The sequence below is a fragment of the Solanum tuberosum genome, unplaced genomic scaffold (assembly GCF_000226075.1).
Source record: "Solanum tuberosum cultivar DM 1-3 516 R44 unplaced genomic scaffold, SolTub_3.0 scf00346, whole genome shotgun sequence".
NCBI lineage: Eukaryota > Viridiplantae > Streptophyta > Magnoliopsida > Solanales > Solanaceae > Solanum > Solanum tuberosum.
The window spans coordinates 51,177-77,088 of NW_006239265.1; the positions used below are offsets into that span (position 1 = coordinate 51,177).

The following is a 25,912-nucleotide window of genomic DNA, read 5'->3' on the forward strand; positions in this document are numbered from 1 at the left end:
GACATTCGACTCTTGGTTAGTATTTAGGGGTGTTACAGCTGATTTTGTTGGTGTATATGTTGTACATCCCATTAGTATACCTTTAGCTGTTGAGGAAATACTTGTATTGTCTAGCACTAATGCTGATGTGTCCTCTCCACAAAAAGATAATGCTGATGTGTTCTCTTCTCTACAAAAAAATAATGTTGATGTGTCCTCTTCCCCACGCAAATATAGGGTTAATCTGTCATCCTCCCCACACAAAAATAGGGTTGATCTGTCATCCTCCCCACAAATAGATAGGGCTAATGTGTCTTCATCTCAACCATTTAATGAAAATAAAAATAGGCATTTAAATCAAAACCAGTCCCCTATAGTTGAAGAGCAGTCCCCTTTAGTTAAAGAACAGTCCCCTAGAGTTGAAGAACATTCCCTTAGAGTTGAAGAACATTCTGATTCTGATTCACTCTATGATATTGATGAAAATATTGATGATTTGAGTGGTTTGGATGAGGAGTTGCTTCAAGCTAGGTAGTCTAACATTCAAGAACAAGTTAAAGAGAAGGCTGATAGAGTAAATCTAGAGGAGATACTATCTGGTCCTATAGGTATAGCTGCTGGTTTTGAAGCCATTTATAAGAAGAAAATGGGGAAATTTGAAGGCAATTTGGGTGGGGATGACCCTTATTTTGATAGCTCAGATCCTAATAGTGACATTAGTGAAGATGAAGGGGATCCTGTTGAGAATGATGAAGTGGTAAATCCAGCACCTAGGAAGGAAAGTACAAAGATCTACTTTGATCCAACTACTAAAAAGGTTTTATTTCAATTGTATATGATTTTTTGAATCATATTGAGTTTAGAGAGGCATTGCAAACTTACTCTATTCAGAAGGGTGTTAATATTAAATTGAAACCTAATAAGAAGGAAAGGATAAGGGCAAAGTGTAAGAAAACGGGTTGTCCTTGACATATTCTTGGAAGTATTGATGGTAACACTGAAAACTTCATTGTTAAAACATATTTTTCTGTCCACAAGTGTTTTAAAAGAACAAGAAACAAACTGTGTACCCCCATTTGGATTAGTAAACATTACAAGGAGAAGATTATGAGTGAGCCTACTATCAAACTACAACAGATTCAGTTTTTAACACAAAAGCAATATGGTTTGTATATTAGTAAGACAAGTTGTAGAAAGGCAAAACTGAGAGTTATGTACGAACATTTGAGAGATTTTAGAGAGGAGTTTGCTAGGTTGTATGATTATGCTGAGGAATTAAAGACCACAAATTCTGGAAGTACTGTATCTATTAGGACATCCAAGAACACAATTCCAGAAAAAGAGGTGTTTATGAGCATTTATATTTATCTTGGTTCTTTAAAAAGTGGTTTACGAGCATTTATATTTATCTTGGTTCTTTAAAAAGTGGATGAAAAGAAGGGTGTAGAAGGATTATTGATTTAGATGGTGCAATTCTCAAAAGTGAATGTAAAGGTGAACTGTTATCTTGCATTTTCAAAGATGGAAATAATCAGATGTACCCTATAGCATGGGCAGTAGTTGATAAAGAAACCAAAGACACATGTTCTTGGTTTCTCAAGTGCATCAAACATGATTTGGAGCTTACAGAAGGTGAAGGACTAACAATGATGTCTGATATGCAGAAGGTATTACTATATTATTTGTTAAATTTATTCTTTAATTTCTGGAGTAATTGATATTTAACATTGTTGTATGTCAAATGTTCTTTGTTTGTCAGGGTCTTCATCTTGCACCTATTGAATTATTGTCAAAATGCTGAAATTAGATGGTGTGCTAGGCATATATATGAGCAAACTAGAAGAAAGACTGGATGGGTGAAGAAAGGAGAAGAAAATTCTGGCAGGTTTTCAGTTGATGACATGAGTGAGTTAGGAGAAAGTATTGTAGAAGCTTTGTTAAAGTATAACAAAGAAGCATGATGTAGGGCATTTTTTAAAGAACATAGCAAGTGTGATGTGATTGAGATCAACATGTGTGAGACTTTCAACAGTTGAATTTTAGGTGCTAGGTTGAAATCAATAATCATTATGCTAGAGAAAATAAGAGTCAAATTTATGGAAAGAATGAATCAAATGAGAAATTTTTTAGAAAAATGGATTACTGATGTATCACCAATGGCTATGGATATTCTTAGAAAAAATGCTGAAATTGCAGTTAATTGTGAGGTAAAGTTTAATGGTGATCTTGGCTTTGAGATTAATGATTCACCATATAAACAAAAAGAAGGTGTATAATTGTAGGTCATGGCAACTAAAGAGAATTCCTTGTGGCCATGCGCTTACATCAATTTATTATAAGGATTGGGTTGTTGGGTCATTTGTTGATCACTGGCCTGAAAGCCTATAATAGGTTTATTCAACCTATGACAAATGTTGCTTCCCAATATACACGCAAGTGTACGTGATCGCGCAAGTAATATAGATTCTTAAAGAAACGAGTTATCGTTCCCAAGGGACTTATGATCAACTTATATTCACTTAATTCTACAACTAAAAGTAAAAAGTAACATTTTTAAGAGTTGATGATTTATTGTTTATCTACTAATAATTATGCACTAATTAAACGTAACTAATTGTGAACAACTTTGATATAATGTTTCAAGCAAGTTAAAAAGCAATTTCAGGGCTGTAGCATATACTGAATATCATGTATCATATTATTAGCTTAGAATTAATTTCAGTTGTCAAGTTACTGGTTTATAGGGTTGATGGAATGATTCGGGTTATACACCTCTCGTCGCCTACCCCAGTTAGCTATCTAACTGCATCGTTGAGCAGGGATAAATAGACTAACTGGCGAGCACTTATATTTCATCCTATTTCGTGACCAAGCAAGGTATTCATCCGGGCATCACTCCTAAACACTAATCACCTCAATCTAATGGGTGGACCGAGCTCTCTATATTCTCTGGTCTATCTAACCTCTCAAAACCTATTACAAACTTGAATTCTTGCTCTTTGCACCCTAAATCCAAAGTTGAACGTGATTATGGATCCCTAAAAATCTATTTATAATAGTAGGAAAAGTTGGGAACAAATCCTACTCAAATTAGGAATCCTATTTAATGTTTAAAACTTGGCAAAGTCGGCAAAAGATGGACGTGTCGCGCTTCTCACTTGACTCTGACGTCCCCTCCTTGGCGCGTCGTGCCTCTCAACGCGCCTTAGGAGGGACTCTGAAGTACCACTAGTGGCGCGCCGCGCCAACTAGTGTGCCAATCACTGGTGGTTTTTGCCTTGGCCATTTTTTTGCACATCTTTGCTCCTTCTTTCTTCATTCCAACTCCAATTCCTTCGAATGATCCTGAACACTAATCATGTGTGTTAGTGCACAATTATCACAAGTTATACCAAAAATCAAGTTAACAACTAAAGATCATTCCTCAATCTAATCAATTCATGGGTCAATATAGACAACTTAGGCATATAAATATGCCTAAGATCAACAAACATGAAGATGTGGCAAAAAAATACAAGACCAGCCATTGAACCACCTGAAATTACTGCCATGCCAGGAAGACCAGGAAAAAACAGGAGAAAAGATAGTGATAAGCCTATTAAGAAGAAGTTTGGAAAGGCTACAAGGAAGGGAAGAAAAATGAAGTGTTCTGTGGGTAATACTTTTGAACATAACAAGAAAGGATGTCCAACTCTGATAAGTTGTGCTTTAATGTCTCTATGTTACTGAATTTTACTCTTGTTATATTTTTGACTTTAATATATGTTTGTAGAAAAATGTTGGAACTTTATATGCTGGAACTTCAACTGCTGGAACAAGTGTTGCAATTGCTGGAACAAGTTCTGCAACTGCTGGAACAAGTGATGCAACTGCTGAAACAAATGCTGCAACTTCAGATTTTACAAATGCTGCAATTGAAAGCCAATCAAGTGTAAATGCAGGACCAAGTGCTAGAAGGCCTACAAATGCTTCATCAAGTGGTGTGAGGCCTGCAATTGCCTTAACATCTGGTGGAAGGCATACTAGTGCTACATCAAGTGATGTGAGACCTGCAACTACCTCAACATTTTGTGGAAGGCCTACAACAACTCCATTAAGTACTCAACAATCAACTTCTAGTGCAGCTGACCAAAACAAAAAGATTAGCACTTTGAGAGGTGGTGCAACTCTTGGATATAAGAGACCAAGACAAAAAAAAAAAAGCAAAGACAACTGGTTATGGTCTCTTATTTGGATCAGGTGACAATGTAACTGAGAGGGTATGCATTTTATCATTTAAACACATTTAATTGTGTTAATTGATATTAGTTCATCTTTAAGTTAAGATTTTTGTTGTTCTCTCAGTCTGGGAATATTAATAGGGTGTTACATAGTGCTACATTGTCAAGTTCAACTCCTACCAATTTTGATCTTGGTTACAAACTCAATGGACTAAGGTGGAAGGGAAGAGCTGCAGTTACTCAAAGGTAGCTACGAGAAGAGAGTTACAGAAGCACTCATGCCACACCAAACACTCAAGGCACACATTCGATTTCACTTTGTTTAGCTTAATGGCTTGATCTCAACTAACTTTATTTTGATTAATGACTTGATCCCAACTGCTTTGGTTCTGCTATTAGGAAGACTTTGTTTTTGTATATGAATTTGTGTTAAGTTACTATTGGGAAGACTTTGTTTTTCTGTATGAATTTGTGTTAAGTTGCTATTGGGAAGACTTTGTTTTTTTGTATGAATTTGTGTTTGAATGAAGTTGCTATTCATATTTCTTAAGCAAATACAGTCAACTATTGAGGCCAATGTCTTTGTTATTCCATTCCATTATCAAATAACAGCTAGTACAAATCAATATATCTTAAAAATAACAGCTAGAAATCAAATAACAACAATCACAATAATAGTGATAGCAATACTAGTGTTTGATCCTTGTCTTCCTTGTCTTCTTTGCCCTGAACTCGTTGATGTATTCTTGATGTTGTACTGTTGTTGGCATGTCGAATCATTTGCATCAGCCCATCGTAAGAATCCACACCCATTACTGGATGAATATTTTTGGCAACCCCAAAACATTCTTCTAGGACTAGTTGGTGTTCTTGATGTCTTTAGTTCAACATATATTCCACAGTAGCAACATCGAATAGTCATCGTGAAGACCAATAAAATCAAACCAACAAAAATACAATAGAATCACACACAAAAAAAGAGATGAGTAAATCGAAGGAACAAAATAAAAGAGAAAAAAATTGAAGAGATAAGATCGAGAAAAAAAGCTCAAATTTGTCCAACAATAGTGCTGAGTAAAAATAAGGAAGAAGAGATTGTCTTTAAAGGTCAAAATCTTATCCTTTTTGCCTTTTGAAGGTGTCTCACGCTCTTGTTTTGTGTGTTTCACACGCTCCTTGTGGATTCTTTCCACATAGGATGCCACATCAAAAAATGTGTTTAAAATGTTGGGTTTGGATGGGTTCAGCGGTCCAGATGACAAAAGGGTAAGTAGAAAGATTCAGAATACAAACATATACAAGTACAAGGGTTCACCAGACCATTTCGCCTAAGTTTGTTTGTTATTTCAAAGAGATATTTATGCAGCTTTTACAGTAGGGTTAGGATACTCCATTCGCTCTATTCAATAATAATTCTCCACTATTGTCTTGCATATTTTTAAGAAATAATAAATAATAAGGATAATATTATTATTTTATCTTTTCACTTCATTAAATTTTAATAATTTAAAAAATATTTTAGATGATAAAGTATTTAATAACAAAGATAAAATAGACAAGACAAAAAGTAAATTATCATGGACAAGTATTATTGGACAACTATTTTTAGTACAATAAATAACTATGATTGAACGGAAGAAGTATTATTTAATACATATAACATATTACTTCTTCTATCCATTTTTACTTGTTTACTATATTTTCTTTGATCTTCATTCTTTAAATATATTAAATTTAATACTTTGAGAAATGTATTAGATACTCTCAATTTCACTTTAAGGGTATATTTTCCCCTTTCGTCTATTAATCAACTAATTATAAATTAAGATAATCCTTGTACCAATCATGGAATGACCAGTTCATATGTGAGTATAACTTGTTTTAGCAAAATTTTTGGGAGAGCAAAACTGCAAAAGTACCTATTTTTAATGTGAAGTGTTTGACCAGATTCTTGAAGGAAAATAACTATTTCCGATGAATAACAAGATTTAATATTTTCAATAATTAAAAATGTAAGTTAGAATCAATTTTTAAAAGATTTTAACAAATTAAAGGAGCATTTGGACATGATTTCAAATTATCATTTGAAACACTAATTTAAATTTGAAAATTTGTTTAAACATGTATTCAATTTCTTAAGTTGTAGTACCTATTTATTTTCATAAACATAAAAATTCTACAATTTATGAAACTATTAAAAAAAAAAATCAATTCTCGTACAATATCAAAAGAGCAAATCATAAATAAGGTATAAAAATATCTAAGATACTATGTTAATAAATCATATATTTCTATTTTTTATAAATAAATATTTTTGATTACAAATTATTTTGTTATTCTTTAATAAAAAATTTCCACACAATATACATAATTTGTGTCCTTGATGATTATACAAATCAAAATTTTATCACGATTGCACTTTTAAAGAGACACGAAAGCGAAAGCCATGAGATTGCTTTTGTTACTTAATTTTAGTTTTTTTAATTATAAAATATAAATTTATATGTCAAATTTTACATTAATAAAATCACATTTTGAAACCCAACTTCTTAATAGTTTGACATTGAAATTGAATCAGAAATTTTTGGTAAATTTCATAGACGGACGTTTGATTTCAAATCAAAATATGAAATTAAACTCTTAAAATTTCTATTCAAACACCTATTAATTATAGCCCAAAAATATTTTTTAAACTAATTAATCAAACACAAATTACTTTATTACAAGAAACACTTAAAAAATTTAAAAATATTTTTCAAAATAAATTTCAAAAGTCTGACCAATGAAAATACCATTAAACTGCATATGCTCAATTTGGAATACCTTTACCAACGTGGGGTTGTGGTGCAGTCATAGTACTGCTTCACCTTGACCTGAGATTTCGAGTTTGAGTCTTGATATGATTTTTTTTTTTTTGTTGGAAGTCTCACCCCGCGCGATTAAAATTTAGTTGGAGCTCCGCTCGAAACACGGAGGAAAAAAAAACAAGGAATATCTTAAACACACTTGGTTCTTTTATAATATTCCCACGTTACTGATAAAAAAATGAATTTTCACCAAATACATAGAAAATACAGGGGAACAATTTCTTCAGCTTCAGTTTCAGCTTGGCAATGAATCCTGTTCTTCAAAGGTGAAATAAAAAAGCTGCTGATCATTTCACGTTACCAGTGATTTTGGGGAATTGAAGCTTGATTACCTAAGATGAAGAAGCTTATAGAATTTGGGAAGAAAGCAATGTTCTATATTAGGGTTCTTTCAGGCTACGAAGAGCGTAGAATCCGATCTTATCGATTGCAGATGCAACAACGTCTTCAACAGGTCATTCAATCAATTTTCATTTCACTTTCTTAATTGTTAAATCTGATTCTATGGTTATCATTGTATCCAGATTAGTTATTACTGGAAGGAAGTGCACCTGAATAAAGCGGATTTAGATATTAAAGGAACTTAATTAATTTGAGATCGAGGTGTAGTTAACTATTTGCTGTATTTTGTTTGAGCTAACAGCATTTTCTTATTAATCCAAAATGTAGTCGATTGGGACTGTTGAGTTGGATTAGAAAACAAAACGAAATTTGGAAGGCCTCTGCTATTTGTTGCATAATATGGTTAATTAACGTCTAGGATGTGATTTTGCCTGTAGTAATAAGTTGTCAACACAGACTAGCTTTGTTTGATGTGATATATCCAACTCAAATCATCAATGGAACCATGGTACGGTTTTCGATTCATTTCAGCGCTGTACTTAGAGTGTGTAGTGGACAGTGCATCTATTTGTATTCATATGCAAATTGAATGTTTTGGCATCTAAATAGCTAGTGAACATACTTTCGACTTCTGGGTTGTGGAGAGAAATGTTGGGGCGAATAATGTGTTGTAGCATTCCAGATAGCAAAAAGTTTATGCAAATTTCTGTTAGGTTGGGTTACAGCTTCACAAGCTTCGTTTTCCATTAAGCATCTAGGTTCTTTTAATGAGGGGTCTCTTCCAAATTCTGTGTGAAAGCAATTTTCTAGAGAGACGATCTGCTGGTTATTGAAATGTCAAAGAATTTGATAAACCTTGAGTGAACTCATATATGCTAACACAGTCCAAAATGTAGAAGAATTGCTGTTGATGCTTGTGGCTATAAACTGGTTTGCCCCTTCATGATACCTTGGGTTTGGATTCTCTTTGCTAACACGCTGTACTTCTCCCTCCCTGCTAATATAAGATAACTGTCCATGTGCACGTAGCATGGAACTTAGATGATTTCTTGGGTATACAATTAGTAAAGAGAGACCCCGAAGAAAGTTAACAGATCAAAAGTGTAAAAAGTATTGGTGGTAGATTTTTATTTAGTTGTTTTCTTCGGTTCGACACTCTTATTATTTTGTCTCTCTCTCTTCGTATGTAATGTCTGAACAGGCGGAGGAGAGGAAGGTAGCAATAAGGAAGCTTCCTGAACAAATGATTTTGTCAGAAGTTAGGCGCATGGTGGAAGAGATGCAAGCTTTGAATAAGAAGCTAGAGGAAACTGTGAGTTCACAATTTTCTGGAATTTTACCTGTGGTTTACTTTCTTGCACTTAAGACTTCTGTTTTGTTCGTGTTTAATTCAGAAGCATGCTGATGGATTAGCTTGGTGGCCCTAATTTAATTCTTTAATATTGTTCTGCTTTCCTGGGTATTGCTGTGTATTATTTGCAAAAGAGGTAGTGTTAGGTCATTCTTGAAGTCTCGAAGACAATTTCAGATCTATTCCACAATACTATAAAGGGCATTTCAAGTGAGCAGTGGGCATAGTTTCCTGCATCCATGCTTACTGTATCTTAATATGCATTTGTTTTTAGAGTGTTCTCGGAAAACAAGTTTAATGCCTCTTGAAAACTAGCTAGAGCATAGCATTTGCTGCTGAGAAGATCCGACTTATGTACTCACAATCACCCTCCGTTATCTCATCGAAAGGCTCTGAGACCTTGTTTTGTCTGTGCTCCAAATAGATACTAGTCATGAGCTACCGATAGGCATTCAGTTAGTTTGAAGACGTAAAAGATATGGAGCCTCGGGAGTTGGAATGTCTTTTGTCATGGGTCCTTAAAAATTAGAGACAGATTTGAGCAAGAAATAGTGCTTTGTAAGGTGCTCAAAAATTAGGTTTTGGAATTGGTAGTTGGTGTAACAATTAGGAACTTATTGAGGAAAAAGAATTTAGTGGAAAAACTATTCTAAAAATTGAAAGAACATTAGCACTGAAGGGTGTGGACTAGTGGTCAATAAAGTAGGATGAAAATCATGGAATATCAAGGTTCAGATCCCAGCTCGGTAAATAGAAGGATGGTGATATCTTCTCATCTACCTAAGCCTTTGGTGGGCTTAGTTATTCGGTACCTGTAGTAGCAGATACCCGATGAAATAAGTCAAGGTGGGTTGCAAGCTGGTCTGGATACCGCCATTATCACAAAAAGGGAACAGAAACATGTGAAAGAATCTTACATAATAAATTATGTAATACTGCTTCCATATCTTTTGGTCTTCAATGTAGCCAACTTCCAACAAATGAATCCCTTTTCTTATCTTTCACTCCTCCAGATGTTACTCTTTTCAGAGAGTCTAGATTTCTTGTATCCCTTTCCTCCTGGCACAGACAGAAGCAGCTTGATGAATTTCACAAAATAGAAACGTTCTACTTTCAGAGCACAAAGTGGGTTTCAAAACATTGTTTTCTAGGACCACAGAACTCCATTTTTAAAGGCTAAACTTATACCCCCAGCTCTAGAGGAGAACATAGAAGAAAGTGGAATGCAATTGAATAAGCCAACTGGCGGAGGCACTAACCAGTTTTTTCTTGGCTTAAGCTTAATTTGGCTCAATTTCAGGTGTGAACCTAGACTAACCTGTGGCTTTTGGCCACATTTAAATTTTTTACCTAGTTTCTGAGAACTCTTGGGTCTAGAGAGAATATACCATTCCACTTTTGCACATCATATAACCTGACTTACCCCTACCTCCCCTCCTCAAAAAAAAGAAAAAAAGAAGGGAATTCGTAGATAACCTAATATTGAGCTTGCATCATTCAAACCTTGGATTTTGAATGAAAACCTGATATGTTTGTCCCAAATTTTGATTTTTAATGGCTGAAAATCCTGATTTAGAGGGAAGCCTCTTCACGGATGTATTCATTTGAATGAATTGTTCTTTTTGAGTATATTGAATTTGAGAAAGTGTTGGTATTTGGCACTCCTTTCAAGCCAAGCATCTTGAACCAAGTTGATCGATGTCCTTGATAGGTCTAAGCTGCTTTTTACTCAATTGTACTGTTAAACCTTCAAGCCTTCATTATTGATTTCTTGCTTATACTATTTGGCTGTCTCTGGTTTACGCTTGGACTTTACCACGTGCTGCTTCATCAATGTCACCATTTGTCTTCAACTTGCTACTCCAGTGACTTCCTCTGGCTTTGTTTGACCTTTGATTTGATGATTTACATATTTTGATTTTCCATTGTGCCCAACAGTGTTCTTGTTTACTCTGTGTTTCTCTCCGTACATTTTTGTAGAAGCTGGCTTTACATAATTTTAACATCTCTTCGTTCACTTAATTGTATTGTGACGTCAAGGTATCAGGAACTTAATACGTAGTAGGGTACTAGAGTTGCCTTTAGAGTCCACTCTATTACTTTGCTGATGTTATATGCCACTCCTGGTGCTTTGGCTGATCTTCTGGCTTGGACTCATTGCTCAAAAAAAAATTGGTGAATGCTTTCAGGAGGCTGCTGTTGATGACTATTTCAAGCCAATAAACATGGAAGCAGAAACAATAGTGAAAATGCAGCTTGAAGGAGAGGAGAATAGAACTAAGGATATGATGAATATCCTGCAGAAGCAAGCTTTTCTTGAGAGACTTCAGGCGGAAAAGCTAATAAGTGCAGAAAATGTGGGCACGAATAAACATGACCAAGATAAAGCATCTACATAGATTCCACCAGAAGTAAAAGATGATTTTGTAGAGGTATAAATTGTTCTTGATAATGAAACTATACGAATTCATATAGTTTTGCTTCTTAGATATGGCATGGTTTTGGCGATCTGAGTGAGAAAAAGATGATCTGCCAGGCTGTCCCTTTCAGAGCATCTGATAAATTTGGAACGAGTAGAGGCCGGAATCTACTTTTGTTTATTTCAATACACATGCTAGTCATATTTCCTGTTGTAAATTATACGTTGTCCCAATGGGGTTTTTTCGTTTTGTTCCCAGCATAAAGTTGTTTATTGTTCCAGTAATCACATTCAGCTTTTCAGCTCTATGACAGATTATTTTTCTTACTGAAAACTGAAGAAAACGTTTAAAACTAACACAAGAGGGACAAACTTGCCCATACGGACGATTGTAATATAGAAATTTGTGATGAAGAATCTTTCTTGGTATCGAAGTCTCAAACTCATGAGGAAATAACTCGATTCTCATTATGTAAAGATCAACTATTGCTTATTTTGTTCAATCTTAAGATATATCACATATGTTTCTTGTTCTATGCCTCAATTTTTTTTTTACTTTTTTTTATCCCACTACTGAAAGTATTGTTACCTACTATTGCAAGATAAATTAAACTAATCAACATCATGTCATCACAAGGCATACAAGAATATTTAGTACTTTCTTCTTCTTCTTTTGTAGCATAGACCATAGTTACATTGCTAGTATTGAATTGCCACATTAAAGATTGTGTTAATAATACATCCTTTGAATCCCAGAGCAAGAGGTCATCACCAACAAAAATGCAGACAAACCAAGATTCAGAATTCCCTCAGTTGTTCTGAGATTTAATAGCATCCGATGAAGGGGCTGTTAAATCATGTAAATGCCCAAATAACTCCTTCTTCAAAGCCTCAAAAGCCAAGTCAAGTCTTTCCAACTCCTCTATAGCATTTTTATCGTACATAAACAGCCCAGAGTACAAGTCAAAGCTATCACTAGCAGCATTCTCCACCAAATTCTCATACCCTTTAGTATTAATAGGAGGTGTTGGAGAAGTTAACACCCTCCCCATTGTATGTGTAATAAACTGTGAATCTGCAGCAAGCTTATCATACACCCTTCTTTCTCAAATATATCAAGAAACTTGTCAACGCTTGTTGTTCTTGATCTCCCTTCACCAATTTGAACACAAAGGCCAAACCTTTCCAACTATTCTTACCACTTTCAGGTCCAAACATGGGATGAGTACAAAGAATATCAAAATGGATAGGCAAAACTTGTAGAGAAATGTTCTTTGGAAATTCTTTTACTGATAAAACATTAACAAACAATATGTTCCTCTTCAGCCTTTGAATTGGTAGCTAGTGACCTATGAACAAGTTCAGTTGAAATTATTGAAGTACAAAGGAAAAAAACACCAGGGTGTTGCTCACTGCAAAGATCACGTGGATCTTGGAAAAAAGAAACCCCTAAAGAATTAGCAATATGGGAATAATCGATTCTTGAATGGGCAAACACAACATGACCTTGAATTGCAGGTGGGGTGGCTTGGATTGAAGTGGGGTGAAATTAAGACAACATGCATGGTATTTGTCTATACAGAATGATTCTTGATTTTCTCATCTTTGATTCTTCAAATGAAGTTTTACAAGATTTGAGGATATTCCCTTAAATAAGAAGCTTAGCTGACTGCTATTTCAACCGATATTCCATAAGAAAAATCTTAAAGGTGCTGCACGTGTTTACTATTATAGGCTTTAAAGTGCTTCTGGTAACGTGTTTACTACTATAGGCTTTAAAGTGCAGTGTTTATTATTATAGGCTTTAAAGTGCTTCTTACTACAATAGGCTTTAGAGTGCATTAAGAAGCAGCTCAATGGAATGTCACCCCGAAATAGCAGTCAGCTAAGCTTCTTATATAAGGGAATATCGTCCAAATCCCTCAAATTAATCTTATAAAAAATTCTATTTTTCACATTTCAAGAATCAAAGATCAAAAATCAAGAATCTTTCTATATAGACAAATACCATATTCATGTCTTTCAATCCAAGCCACCCCCACCCTCCAATTAAAATCGTTGGTCTCATCTCACCAACCCACTAGCAGTAGCAACCTTCACTTCTCTGTCTCTTCTCCATCACAAATCAGCCGCTTACGTATCAAAGCCATTGATACTGCACATCCATATCATTATGAAGTATTGGTGTCAAATCAATATGCTCAGTCAGTCACCTAGGCTCAAAATTGCCCTAGTGGATTTTTGTAACTTGGGTCAATTTCTTGTAAAAGCCTTTGTTCGTCAAGATCATATTATGTTTGCTCATTCAAGAACAAATTATTCTCATATTACTAATCCACATGATTTTTTAAGCAATACCCCTGATGTTATTGTCCTTTGTACTTCAATAATTTCAACTGAACCAATTCTAAATCCGAAGATGAACATGTTGTTTGTTCATGTATTATCAGTAAAAGAATTATCAATAGGAGTAGTATTTTTTTTCTACGTACTTCCATGCCAAATATAATAGAAATGATTAAAAAAATCTTGCTACGCGGTAGAAAATACTTTCTAAAAACATATGTATATATCTAACACAAAACGAGAAAGCCGAACCTGCAAATGCTTGGGAGAAACAGCTGCTCTCTCATTCAATTCCGTATTCTTCAAGTAGTTCCACCATTTTCCCTACTTTTATCATCCCTTTTATTGCTTGCACTGAATACTACTTCTGTCTATGACTCTATGTTCATGTTTAATTCAGAAGCATGCTGATGGACTATTAGCTTGGTGGTCCTGATTTTATTCTTTAATCCGACTTCTGTACTCACAATCTTAGAGAGTCGTTTTTTCGTTTTTAAGTGAAATGTTCATTATGGCTTTTTAAGTCCGCCATCAAATTCTAGGGCTCAACCCTAGATAGGTGATGGAAACTATCAAGCTGGAGTACGGTAGGAGCAGAGGGAAGCCTCAGTAATCTCATCAAAAGGCTGTGATCAGAGCTTGTTTTGTCTGTGGTCCAAATAGAAACTAGTCATGAGCAGGTTTGAAGAATAATGATACGAAGCCTTGAGAGTTGGAATGTCTTTTGTGGGTCCTTTAAAAACAGTGACACATTTTGAGTAAGAAATAGGACTTCATTAGTAAGGTGCTCAGAAAGTAGTTTCTTAAAATTGCTAACAATTAAAAACATATTGAGCAAAAAGAATTGAGCGGATAAACTATTCAAAAAATTGAAAAAACCTTTGTACGGAAGGGTGATGCATAATAGTCAATAAAGTAGGATGCAAATCATGGAATATCAAGGTTCGAATTCCAGCATCGATAAATAAAAGGTTGGTGATATCTTTTTATCTTCCTAAGCCTTGGTGGGGAGAGTTATTCGATACCTAGACTGTGCAAGGTAGCGGATTCCTTCATGCCCTTGATAGGTCTAAGCTACTTTTTACTCGATTGGCTGTCCCTTTCAGAGCATATGATAAATTTGGAACGAGTAGAGGCCAGAATCTACTTTTGTTTGCTTCAATTACACATGCTAGTCATGTTTCCTATTGTACATTATACATTTTCCCAATGGGATTTTTTCCTTTCGATCCCAGCATAAAGGGGTTTATTGTTCCAGTAATCACATTCAGCTTCAGCTCTAAAACTGATTATTTTTCTTTACTGAAAATAGCAAACTTTTAAAACTAACACAAGAGGGACAAACTTGTCCATGTGTCTGATTGTAATATACTTGTAATAATGAACTGTTGCTTATTTTGTTCTTTCGTAAGTATCATATTTTTTTATTCCGTTGCTGTGAAAGTATTGTTACCTTTTTTTATTTCACCGGTGAACTAACAACCTTAAAATTGGAAGTGAAGAATGCTTGCCATCCGAGCAACTTCTTCTTTTATCAGGTAAAAGTATATGCAATTTTTCCAAATTAAGGAATTTTTATGTTTTAACTCTCCTATGTTCACAACACACTACTCTCAAGTCTCAAGTACATGATATGAGACATAAATGTTGACAACCACTTTATTGAAGACCTAGTAAAAATGAGAACTTAGTCAGTGCATGCCAATGAGTGGGACCCATAATTATATAATCTCTATAGGAGGAGAGATCTAATGGTCAAAATGTGGCTGTGATTGTAAAGAGTGAAAACCAATAACTAAAGCACAAATTGCACCAAAGACCTACTACTTCAAGATAACTTAAACTAATCAACCTCATGTCATCACAAGGCATATAGGAATATACAGTACTTTTCTTCTGTTTTATAATTTGTTTATCTTATTTTTTAAAAATATTTTTTCTAAAACAATATTTTAGTTTCAATTTTCTACAAAAACATATTTAAAATCATAAAATTTAAATTTTTATGCTAAGTCATAATAAGATAAATAAATTGAAACTTAATGGAATAGATGTTCTTACTTATCACAAGTCAATATAGACAGAGGGTTGATAAAAAGGGTTCAAACAAACTCCTTTGTTTCTTTCTCCTCTTTTTTGTTTTCTTACAATTACTTTTCTATTCCTTTTAATATCTTATACTATATATTTGTTTTTTTAAAAAATAAACTTAAAAATATCCTAATCTTGATCCTTACTTTAAGAGTAATTCTTAGCAAAAACAATTTAAACACTTTAAATGGGTATTATCAAGAATAACCTGTAGTCAACAAGGACATTAGCAGTAATATTCTTCATACCTAAAACAATAAAGTTTATTTACTCAAAGATTAAAAAGAGTAAAAAAAATTAATTTCTATTTCCAATAAATAAAGAGGGATTAGAACTTTTCAAGAAGATTTAACACCAAAGAAAGAAAAGAAACCAAAACATCTAGTATTATATTTACAAAAACAACAAGAACCCCATTTTCCGTTCACATTTCACCTTCCTTTTTCCTAAATGTTCATAAAATTTCTTTAAATTTCAGTACCCATTTTTCTTCTTTATTGGATTGTACAAATTCTCAGCTGAAAAGAAAAATCCCATCTTTAATCCCTTTTTTACCTGTTCATAACTGCCTTTTTTCAGTGGGTTTTCTGGGACTTTTGTTTTACAGACTGTTCTTGATGTTCTTGGATTTTTTGTGTTTTTATTGTAGAAAAGCTTTGATACCCAGTAACATATATATACCAAATATAAGATACTGAAAAGAAAATTTAATAGATATTTCATTTTATTAGTACTGTGAAATTTTCTAAAGGAAACAAAAAAAACTTTGAAATTTTATATTTTTCTGGAATTAAGGGGCAAAAAGAAATTGAACAGATGGGAAAGCAAGGACCTTGCTATCATTGTGGTGTTACAAGTGAGTTCTTGGTTATTCAATGTATTTTATCTCTCTCATGAATTTATTAATCTTCAGGAAAAAATGTCTTTTTAGCTTATAAAATTGTTCCTTTTATTGGATTAGTTTAGTTGTTCAATTATTGAACTGGATGACCATATGTTGGTTGCTTCATTAGGGAAGAGATCACTGACCAATAAAAATTGATGAGTGATATGTGTTGTATGAGTTTATTTAGCTTGTACATTCACTTAACCACAATGAGGTAGGGGTAAGGTCTGCGCGTTCTACTCTTCCTAGACTCCACTCGTGGGATTTCATGGGGTATGTTGTTGTTGTATTCACTTAAATCTCTAGATTAGTTTATTGGGTTTGAGTTGAAATTTGATTCTGAATGGTTTCTGTTTATTGCCAACATTCTTTATCCCTCATCACTATGTTGTGTACTAGCCAATCCGCCAACTCCTTTGTGGAAAATATATATGCTCAAAACTTGCTAAGAATCTAGAGGAGAACTGGCAATTATGGTGGTGAATTTGAATCCATTAATCATGAACATAGCATAACTTTTGTTTCGTTTTCATAGGTCAATGTAATTTAGGGATGTTCCCGAACTTTTGTCCTGTACTTCTTTTCCTTGTTCCCTTTCTATATGTGAAAAATGTACTTCCTCAGGTGTCACTTTTCGTGCCAATGAAATTCTTGCTCTTTGACATTATAGTTCCTCTAATAATGAACACATCATAAAAATGCCTACCGATGACTGGTCTTTTCAAAGTTCATGTTACTGATTGTTATAATTGAAGGGTGATTGTTCAGGCATATATGTGGCTTGATTGTTACTCATTCATATTTTCATATAAACATTGGATTCAAGTCGCTGGTGCAGTAGGCGCCAGTAGCACATTCTTCATCAGTGTTCACTGATCAAAGGCTTGTAGTGTTCTCTTGTGTTTCTTTACCTCACAAAATGAGCTCATTGGTTTCAAGTTGATATGTTAATCAGTGTTTATCCTCCTTGGGTTGGCTTTAACATTGTAATTGTGGCCTCACATTGTCAAATGCTTGCATTAACAAACTTATGATATTTTCTTAACAACCAAAATCAATCAATCAAGTCAATCACCTACTACTCGATAACTTGTTGTAATCGGCTATGAATATTCTATATTCATTTGCTCTAGTTAGATGCAGCACATCACGAAGATAGTAACTTTGTAAGTGATATCTTCTTGAAATCTTATCTCGTCTTTTGCTGCATAACCTACCGCGTTTGGAACTTTCATAGTTCAGCTTGTCTAAGAAAAGACTTGGTAAGTTTCGCTTTCCCCTCCATTGCTGGTGCTACTTAAAGTAGTAGTTGACATTAGGAAAAGCTTTTTTAGCTTGTACTCAACATAGGTAACACATGTTTTGGAAGATGAGGTGAGAAACTGGTGGGTTGCCTATTGCTATGTCTTCGGCTTGGGTTTACAGGAAGTTCTTACTGATGTCACATTGTTTTAGTAATATAATGTCCCAAAGCAAATGTCTTTAGAAGTCCACGCAATGCCGTGACTTTTGATGTTCAAATTCAATCCAGTTTTTCGCTCCTATTTATGGTGTTCTAGACTTGGTGTAGTTGTTCTATAAAAGTTTGGACCTTTGGTTGTCTTGTTGTACAATGAAGAAGAATTTCCTTAGTTCACTTCTCTTGACAACAATTATCACTTATGTGCTTTATCCTGTTGTTCTTTCTTTCTAAAAATATATGGAATCAGCTGCTAGTATCAATTTTACCTTTACTGTTGAGCCTTTTGAAAAAGAAACCTTGTATATCTTTCCATTTATTTGCATACTAAGTGACTATTACGGTGCATTGCAATAGCCAGCTATACCACTCTCTGCTTTTCTCAAAAGGAAACTCCATGCTCCAGTGTTCATTGCCCATGAGATGATAGGCAAATAAACTTCCTTTTCCCTGTTATTGCTTAGATGCGCCCTTTGTTCTCCAACTCCATGATTTGTTTTCTTGCTCCTTGATGTTCTCTCTTTTGCCAGTATAACTTTTGCTTCGTAGCTGGACCACTACAACGCTTATGGATTTTTCTACAGAAACTTTCGGTCTCTCATTTACATCAGAATAGTTGAAGTTTTTGATAGAGTTAATTGCATTTAAAGGAGAGGTTTGCTCTTGGGATTGTTCATGGGCTTACAAAGCAATTCTGAATGAAATTCTCTCACAAATCCTTGTTTTTCTCTTCCATACTTTTGAAATGCAAGACCTTTTGCCTCTTCATCTCCCTCCCCCTCCCCCAATTAATGGAAAAAAGACAACCAAGAAAAAGATTAAAAAATAGAAGTGATCAAATTTACATTGCATATTTAAGATTATTATTGCAGGGGTGTGCTAATGTTCTTGTAATGTGTGTGAAATTCCTAGTTTCAATTCTCAGATGCCATTCTTTCTTCCCTCCGTATCTATGTAGAATACACTCTTAACATCAACGTATTGCTGCAGGCACCCCACTTTGGCGTAATGGGCCTCCAGAAAAGCCAATATTGTGCAATGCATGTGGATCTCGGTGGAGAACAAAAGGAACATTGGCAAATTATACTCCTCTGCATGCACGACCAGAGTCTGATGATCTAGAAGAATATAGGGTGTGTAGGGTCAAAAACATGTCTTTGAAGAACAAAGAGGCAAAGGTGTTGAAACAAAAGCAAAATCATGATAATACTGTAGTTAGAACTCCTCCTGATTATTATCAGGGTTTCCTTAAGGGTTTAGATGAAGATACAAGCAATAGGTCAAGTTCTGGATCCGCCATCTCTAACACTGAGAGCTCTGCACAATTTGGTAGTACTGAAGCAAGTGATTTGACAGGTAATTAATTTGTTAATGCAGGCTCTATTTCCAAAGAGACAACAAACTACAAAAACTGGATATTGGAACAGAGCCAATGAACTACAAAAGCTTGAAAATATTGGAACTGAATTATTTGATTCGTCAAGATGTAGACATGTTCCTGTATATCTCTTCTTGTTAGCTACTTGAAATACTCTGTAGGCTGTCATTTTTGGTAATGCTCATAGTTTCTGTTCTACATCTTTTGATTGAATTACCAATATTGGAACTGAATTATTTGATTCATCAAGATGTAGATATGTTCCTGTATATCTTTTCTCGTGAGCTACTTGAAATATTCTGTAGGCTGTCATTTTTGGTGATGATCATAGTTTCTGTTCTACATCTTTTGATTGAATGACCAATATTACACCCAGGGTTAGTACCTTCTCTAGTGAAAACTTAGTGGTAAAATCTAGACCTTTCTCTTCTCTCAATCAAATCACAGAAGGTACTTTGAATAGTATCTTCTTCCCTACCACATTTGTTATACATTCTCTCGTCTTTTCTTTTCTGTTCTTTGTTTATACTTTGTATTTGTCTTGTTCATTCTAACCTTCACTTCATAGTTGAAGACAACGCTCACTGAATTCTTGCATAATTGGGTGATTCTATGGCATCATAAAATATTTCCCCCTTAATTGTGCTATCAGGCCCTGCCCAATCCAACAAATGGGAAGCAATGGTGCCTTCAAGGAAGAGAACCTGCATAAGTCGTTCAAAGCATTCTTCAGTTGAAAAGCTCACTAAAGACCTGTGTACCATCCTACATGAACAACAATCTTCATACTTCTCTGGATCTTCTGAAGAGGATTTGCTTTTTGAGAGTGACAAGCCTATGGTCTCTGTTGAGATTGGACATGGAAGTGTGCTTATTCGACATCCGAACTCAATAGGTAGAGAAGAAGAATCAGAAGGCAGTTCCCTGTCGGTTAATAACAAGCGACGTTATGTAAATGAGGCTTATTCACGATTGTCTACCCCACCTGTAAATATTAATAGGGGTGTCAATTTACCAAATCTTGGCACGGAGAGAACCAAGAAGCCTAACAGTCAGGGAATGGAACAACACCAGATTAAAAGGTGCTTTCTTCTTTAATCTTGATAGCATGCAAAAATGTCTTGAGAAATAAAGGTGCTGCTGCATGTGTTAGACTGGAAGAAAATGGATATGAGGTTTTAAATGCATGAATATCCTGTTAATGTAAGTTGTGATGTGGCTCCACAAAAGAACCAATATGCATCAGGAAGAAATATAAATCAGACCAGCACATGCTCTGGACCACTTGGTATTTCATTACAATTACTAATTGTGCAGTAAGCTTGTGGTGGCATCAGATGGATAATTCAAGCTTGTGGTGGCATTGGTTACCATAATTCCATTATTCCAAGAGCTTAGAACCATTCTCTTTGCCTTGATGTGTGCTTTCCATCCTCTGATTTTATTTTTAAATGCAGGGATAAGGATCACCTTGAAAAATTGCACATTCTTGGACATCATACTTCACCACTGTGCCATATAGACCTGAAGGTCAGTTGCTGCTTTTTGATTTCATTACAAATATTTTTTAGTTTCATCTAATATAACAATGGAATAATTCCTACAAGGCACACTTGTCTTTGCATCTGGAATACATTTCGTATTCCAGAATATTTCCTTGTGTTCATGGATTTTGCTCTTGTCTGTAGATATAAAATGGTTTTCTGCTTTTGATTATCATTTGAATATGTTTGAATTGCAAATATATCTTGCATTTTGCAAGGATTAGCTTCCTTTCTAAGTCAGAATATATTTGGCAAATGTTCAACTTGATTGTGGCTCTGTTGTCAATTGTTAATTGTTATCAGTACAGGTCCAAGCAATACTCTGTTGCAATGCTTCAGAACTTATATAATTATGATAATATGGTTCAGGATGTACTTAATTATGAAGAGTTCGTGACGCATTTCACAAGTGATGAACAGAAGCAACTACTAAAATACTTAGCTCCTGTTGATTCTTTTGCACCCCCAGATAGGTTTGTACAATTTACTTTGTATTCGTATCCTTTTCAATTGTCAGAAGTCTTTATAACATATACAACACTGAACTATTAATAACTAAATCAATTTCAGTGGGTGGCAAGAATCAAGTTTTCTTCCTCTTCGTCCTCTTCTTTGTCCTCCTTCTTCATCCTCGTCAAGCTCTGATTGTGTTTCTCTTGTTTCTCTATCTGCAGTCTCAAAAACATGTTCGAGAGCTCTCATTTTGAGGAGAATTTGTCTTCCTTCCAGAAACTTCTTGCAGAAGGTGTTTTCGATAGCTCATTGTCAGGGGTGAAAATAGAAGATTCTAGGACCTTGAAGAGGTTAATATTGTGCTATTTAACAAAGTCAAAGTGGGTGGAAAAGTACAGCCTTCTCAAGGTTTGTTCTTCTGTTTTTTTATGAACATTCTACTTTTTCTGAATAAATAGTGCAATTTTACTGAAGCTAATCTTGTTTATGTTAGGACACAAAATGTACAAGTAGTACCAATGGTTATGAAGTTACAGGAGGGCCCAATGCTATTGGGACAGGTCATTCAGTAAATGTGAAGAGGCCACTGGAGGGGCACCATCCAAAGTATGCAGGTTGGTGCCTCTCTTTTTCTATTTTTGTTTTTTTAACAATGTTATGGCATTCAACAAATTCCTCTTAATTGCTTGACTATTCTCTTGAAAGTCGTTGAAGTGTGAAGCCATCTATCTAAAAACTTAAATTGTTAGAGAGAGCACATTTTTGTTTACTTAATTATGTTTTCAACACGCTCCCTCATGTGGAGGTCTGATCTTTTTAATGGACCAAGCAGTTGTGGGTTCTTTTTTTAGTGGGTGAGGTGAGACTCAAACATCATACCATGTTGAAGTGTGTGACCATCTTATATAAAAGTTGAAGTTGTTAGAGAGAGCTCGAGCACACTGTTATTTACTTAATTATGTTTCAACCACCACAAATATTTACTTGAGGATTGTGAGAGGAGATAGAATTTACATGTGTGGGTGCTCAAAGCAGAGATGGCACAAAGAAGATAGATATGAGGGCTTAAATAAGTTTGAACAATTCTCATTAAAGGTTCTAGCTTATTCATTATTTCTGGTATTGTAATATGCAAGAAACAGATAAAGGAATAGGGTTACATGGGATAGTAATTGAGCATCATAGACAATGAGATGTGGTAGAATAGCTTGGATGTGGAGGGTATCCTTGTGTCTATTACTGTCCTAGATTGCAATGCATGGAGTGTCTAATCCTCTAACTAGTTATTTTACACATCACATTTTGTGACATAGCTCGTAAGACAAGGTCAGTGTCATGGCCTACTGTCTTGAGGGGGCTTGGTTCACGCTTGATAATTGTTAAGAGAAATTACCTATTGAAATGGAAGATGGAAATAGGGAAAAGAAAAAGTTCATCTCGATAATTGTCTTTCTCTCACCCTTTTTTTAAACTATATACCTATGGACCTTCCATCCCAGTAGTAAACAGGTAAGTAGTGACATTCATGACCGATATCTAGGTAAGAATTGCAACTTATTCAGTAGAAAATCATTGCCCTCTCACGTTTGGCTATGTTACCTGCCACCAAAAAGGGAAAAAAAAAGTGGGAATATCGTTTCTATATAATACATCAATTGTCTAGTCTATCACATATATGACTTGGGGTGGGGGTGGGGGATATACTAGATCTTTTCTCTAAGTAACAAAAAATTCCGTAACTCTATGCGCTGTATGCACTTTGACAATATCATCAATTCATATGTAAATAATTTGCAGACCATTTCGCTTCAGGTGCAAAGAAAGCAATGAAGAGCCCCAAGAGGGTGGTGATGAAAAGTAGCTATGAGCAGAAGGAATTAGTAGACAACAATAGTTCTTGCTTCAGTCTGAAATGCCTATTTCCCTTGCCTTCTAATAGTTCTCCTGTGCTGGATTCTTTCCATGTTGCAAATGACCAGGACGTGCTACTGGATGTGCCATCCAACAGCTCCTTTGCGCAGGCAGAACTCCTCCGACCAACATCTAATTTTGCTGCACAAGCAAGCACCAGTAGCAGCTCTGTGTATCCACATCTTGTACGTCCCTAGTGGTAGTATCATAGTTTGCACTTTCATAGGGCATCTAGAAGCTACTTCAGCCAAACCAGATGATTGTGTCTGCATGTTCCTCACCAATCATGTGGTGATTTGCTGAAAGAGTTGGATGTTGTGCTGTTTATGTTTCCCCTTTGAGCTATACTAAACAAAATTTTGGATTTAGCTGATGGATATGGTTGTTTACCCTCTTTTTTTTCTTTCTGTAAAGATAGACAAACATTGTATAATATAGCTGGAAATGTGGGGAAGATGGTAATGTCCAGCACTTGTATGCAGTAAAGTTTTTCAACTTAAATTGGGGACAGCCTTTCTATCTGTTGGTTTTGTTGATGACAAAGTTATTTCTTCCAAAGGCAATTCAAATTTCGAAAAGGAGGGAACTGAGTTCCTTGCTCCTTCCAAGTATGCCAATAATTGGCATGAAGGGTGACTAAGAGGTTTGCCCCAAGAGAACCACACAAGGGTTTGTTTACAACATACCCAGTGTAATCCCACATGTGGGGGTGTGGGGAGGATAGAGCGTATGCAAACTTTACCCTACACAATGGTTTGTTTTTTTCGCATTAGTAGTTTGGATAGCAGAATTGTAAAATTTGTATGTTAAGGAAAAAAAGAAGATTCACCAACAAATAGGCAACAACGCATCTCAATTTGAAATTTGCTTAGAAGCTTGTGAGAATGTCTTACATCATTAGCTACCAGCCAACGATGGATTCAAGATTTGAACTTTATGGTTTTTCGGGATGTTATTGAGTTGTCCAACCATTTGAGTAGGTTCGAAATTTAACATTTATACATATTTAGTAAATTTCTTAATACCTATGGGGTTTGATTCTATGGAACTGTTGGTCATACTTTACATTTGGACAGTTTCAGTGCATAATTTACATCAGTCAAAACCAAAGGAGTAGCCAGCAGTTTAGAATACCATATATATTGAACAGGGTTGGCGAGCTAGCGGGTGGTAGCAAGTACCCGATGAAATAGCCGAGGTGTCCAGAGCTGGCACCTTTAAAGCACCATTGACAACCTGCAGTGGCTCTGTCCATTCTTCAATCATTGTAGGTTTCGAAAGTGAAATCAATCAACAAATAGCTCCGGTGACCACCATCTAGGCCGAGGAAAAAACATATCACGCCTCTTAGCAGTCTCAAAAAAGTCTGCATCCTTGTTTTCGCCATTCTTGTTCCCAAAAGCCACCATTGTAACTTCTATAATGTCTTTGAACTGCCCCTCCTTCATTGCCTTCCTTCCAACATGCTCCACTTTCCCATTCTTTTCTCCTCCCTTCATCCATAATGGCAATTCGCGGTTTCCCCTAATGCTTCCATCGACACAAGCCGTACAGCTTTCCTTTATCCCATTTGCATGTTTTTTTCCATGAAAAACATGGTTCTCACCATCTTCAGACTCTGTTACTGCAAAATCCACAGTTCTCTTTATTCTATTATTGTCAACTACTACATTTCGCACAATTTCTTCAACTTGTAAATCTGTGATTTCAGCGTCTATATCAACCACGATTTGTGGAATTGAACTCTGCATACCACCCAAGTTCTTCTCACAAATCCTAATTCTCTTCCTTAACGGTTCATCAATATCACCCTCTGAATACTCAACTTCGTCAATTCTTTCCGATCCGTCACCTCCATGACACCTATTTACTGTAATTTCTCGGGGTTTTGAAAACCCTAGATTGTCCTTATCCTTCCCCAAATCAACCCTAACCTGAACCTCCGTACCATCACCGTAATCTACCGCAGTGTATTCGACAGCGGAAACATTAGCCGGTAAATCCACGGCTGTAACCGTATTAGGTCTCTGATCATCGGAGCCGGAGATACAGGTTTGAGAATTGTGGTGCTCTGGAGGAGTTTGAAATCCTTCATTTTTACGGGTGGAATTTTGGTCAATTGAGTCGGCAGCTTGAAGTGATAACATGATAATTCCGAATTGTTTTGACGGGACCAGTGATGACGACTGTGCGGTGAAGGATTCAGGAAAGTTCTCGAATTCCACAGTGAACGGACAGTTACGAAGCTCCTCTTCATCGGCAGCAGTGACACAGTTACTGATAATCCCGGCGAACGGGCCGTCGTGTTCGTCCATTTCCGGCTATCTCACGGTGTGTGTGAGAGTGTGTTTCGTCGGAGCGAGATGGAGTGTTATTTTTGAGTAATTAACTTTATTTTCGAGGGGTTTATTGTAGCATTAAAATTCTCCCGCTTTTTCTCCCGCCTACCGCCTGTGATATTAACGGTCACCGGTTCTGGATAATCAAGACCACGTCGGATATAATATTTACAACATGCCTCACGGAAATAAAAATAAAAAAATTCTTGAGAATCTGCGAAAAAAATTTAAATATTTAAATCGAAAGTGTCTAATAAAAATGATTTATAATCAGTTTAAATGATCAACTGAAACAAATTGTAAATTAAATATCTAACTAAAATTTAC

At 35.4% G+C, this 25,912-nt stretch overlaps 2 protein-coding genes and 1 pseudogene across 3 annotated transcripts; 2 read left to right on the forward strand and 1 right to left on the reverse strand.

Annotated features, from left to right (window-relative positions):
- Positions 1–7,230: 7,230 nt before the first annotated feature.
- LOC102598335 (uncharacterized) lies at positions 7,231–11,671 on the forward strand. Its single transcript, XM_006361094.2, has 3 exons — positions 7,231–7,520; positions 8,610–8,720; positions 10,949–11,671. Exons 1-3 carry the CDS (start codon positions 7,404–7,406, stop codon positions 11,156–11,158), a joined length of 438 nt encoding a protein of 145 aa, XP_006361156.1. The 5' UTR covers positions 7,231–7,403; the 3' UTR covers positions 11,159–11,671.
- A 174-nt stretch (positions 11,672–11,845) lies between these two features.
- LOC102582584 (arogenate dehydrogenase 1, chloroplastic-like) lies at positions 11,846–13,328 on the reverse strand (annotated as a pseudogene).
- Positions 13,329–15,947: 2,619 nt separating this feature from the next.
- Positions 15,948–23,747, forward strand: LOC102598680 (GATA transcription factor 26-like). 2 transcript variants are annotated; one of them, XM_006361095.2, is made up of 8 exons: positions 15,948–16,471; positions 18,951–19,316; positions 19,991–20,420; positions 20,796–20,868; positions 21,252–21,355; positions 21,557–21,743; positions 21,829–21,949; positions 23,133–23,747. In XM_006361095.2, the coding sequence occupies exons 1-8, from the start codon at positions 16,432–16,434 to the stop codon at positions 23,441–23,443; spliced, it is 1,632 nt and encodes a 543-aa protein (XP_006361157.1). In that variant the 5' UTR covers positions 15,948–16,431; the 3' UTR covers positions 23,444–23,747. The 2 variants fall into 2 exon arrangements, with proteins under 2 accessions (XP_006361157.1, XP_006361158.1); XM_006361096.2 differs by having other exon boundaries at positions 15,950–16,471; positions 23,148–23,747.
- The last annotated feature ends 2,165 nt before the right edge of the window (positions 23,748–25,912 follow it).

Bases quoted from the DNA above. Each gene is read 5' to 3' on its own strand.
- LOC102598335 (XM_006361094.2), top strand. From the start codon at position 7,404: ATGAAGAAGCTTATAGAATTTGGGAAGAAAGCAATGTTCTATATTAGG. The intron at 7,521-8,609 runs GTCATTCAATCA...ATGTCTGAACAG, and splicing joins TGCAACAACGTCTTCAACAG to GCGGAGGAGAGGAAGGTAGC. The intron at 8,721-10,948 runs GTGAGTTCACAA...GAATGCTTTCAG, and splicing joins ATAAGAAGCTAGAGGAAACT to GAGGCTGCTGTTGATGACTA.
- LOC102598680 (XM_006361095.2), top strand. From the start codon at position 16,432: ATGGGAAAGCAAGGACCTTGCTATCATTGTGGTGTTACAA. The intron at 21,744-21,828 runs GTTTGTTCTTCT...TGTTTATGTTAG, and splicing joins AAAAGTACAGCCTTCTCAAG to GACACAAAATGTACAAGTAG. The intron at 21,950-23,132 runs GTTGGTGCCTCT...AATAATTTGCAG, and splicing joins GCACCATCCAAAGTATGCAG to ACCATTTCGCTTCAGGTGCA.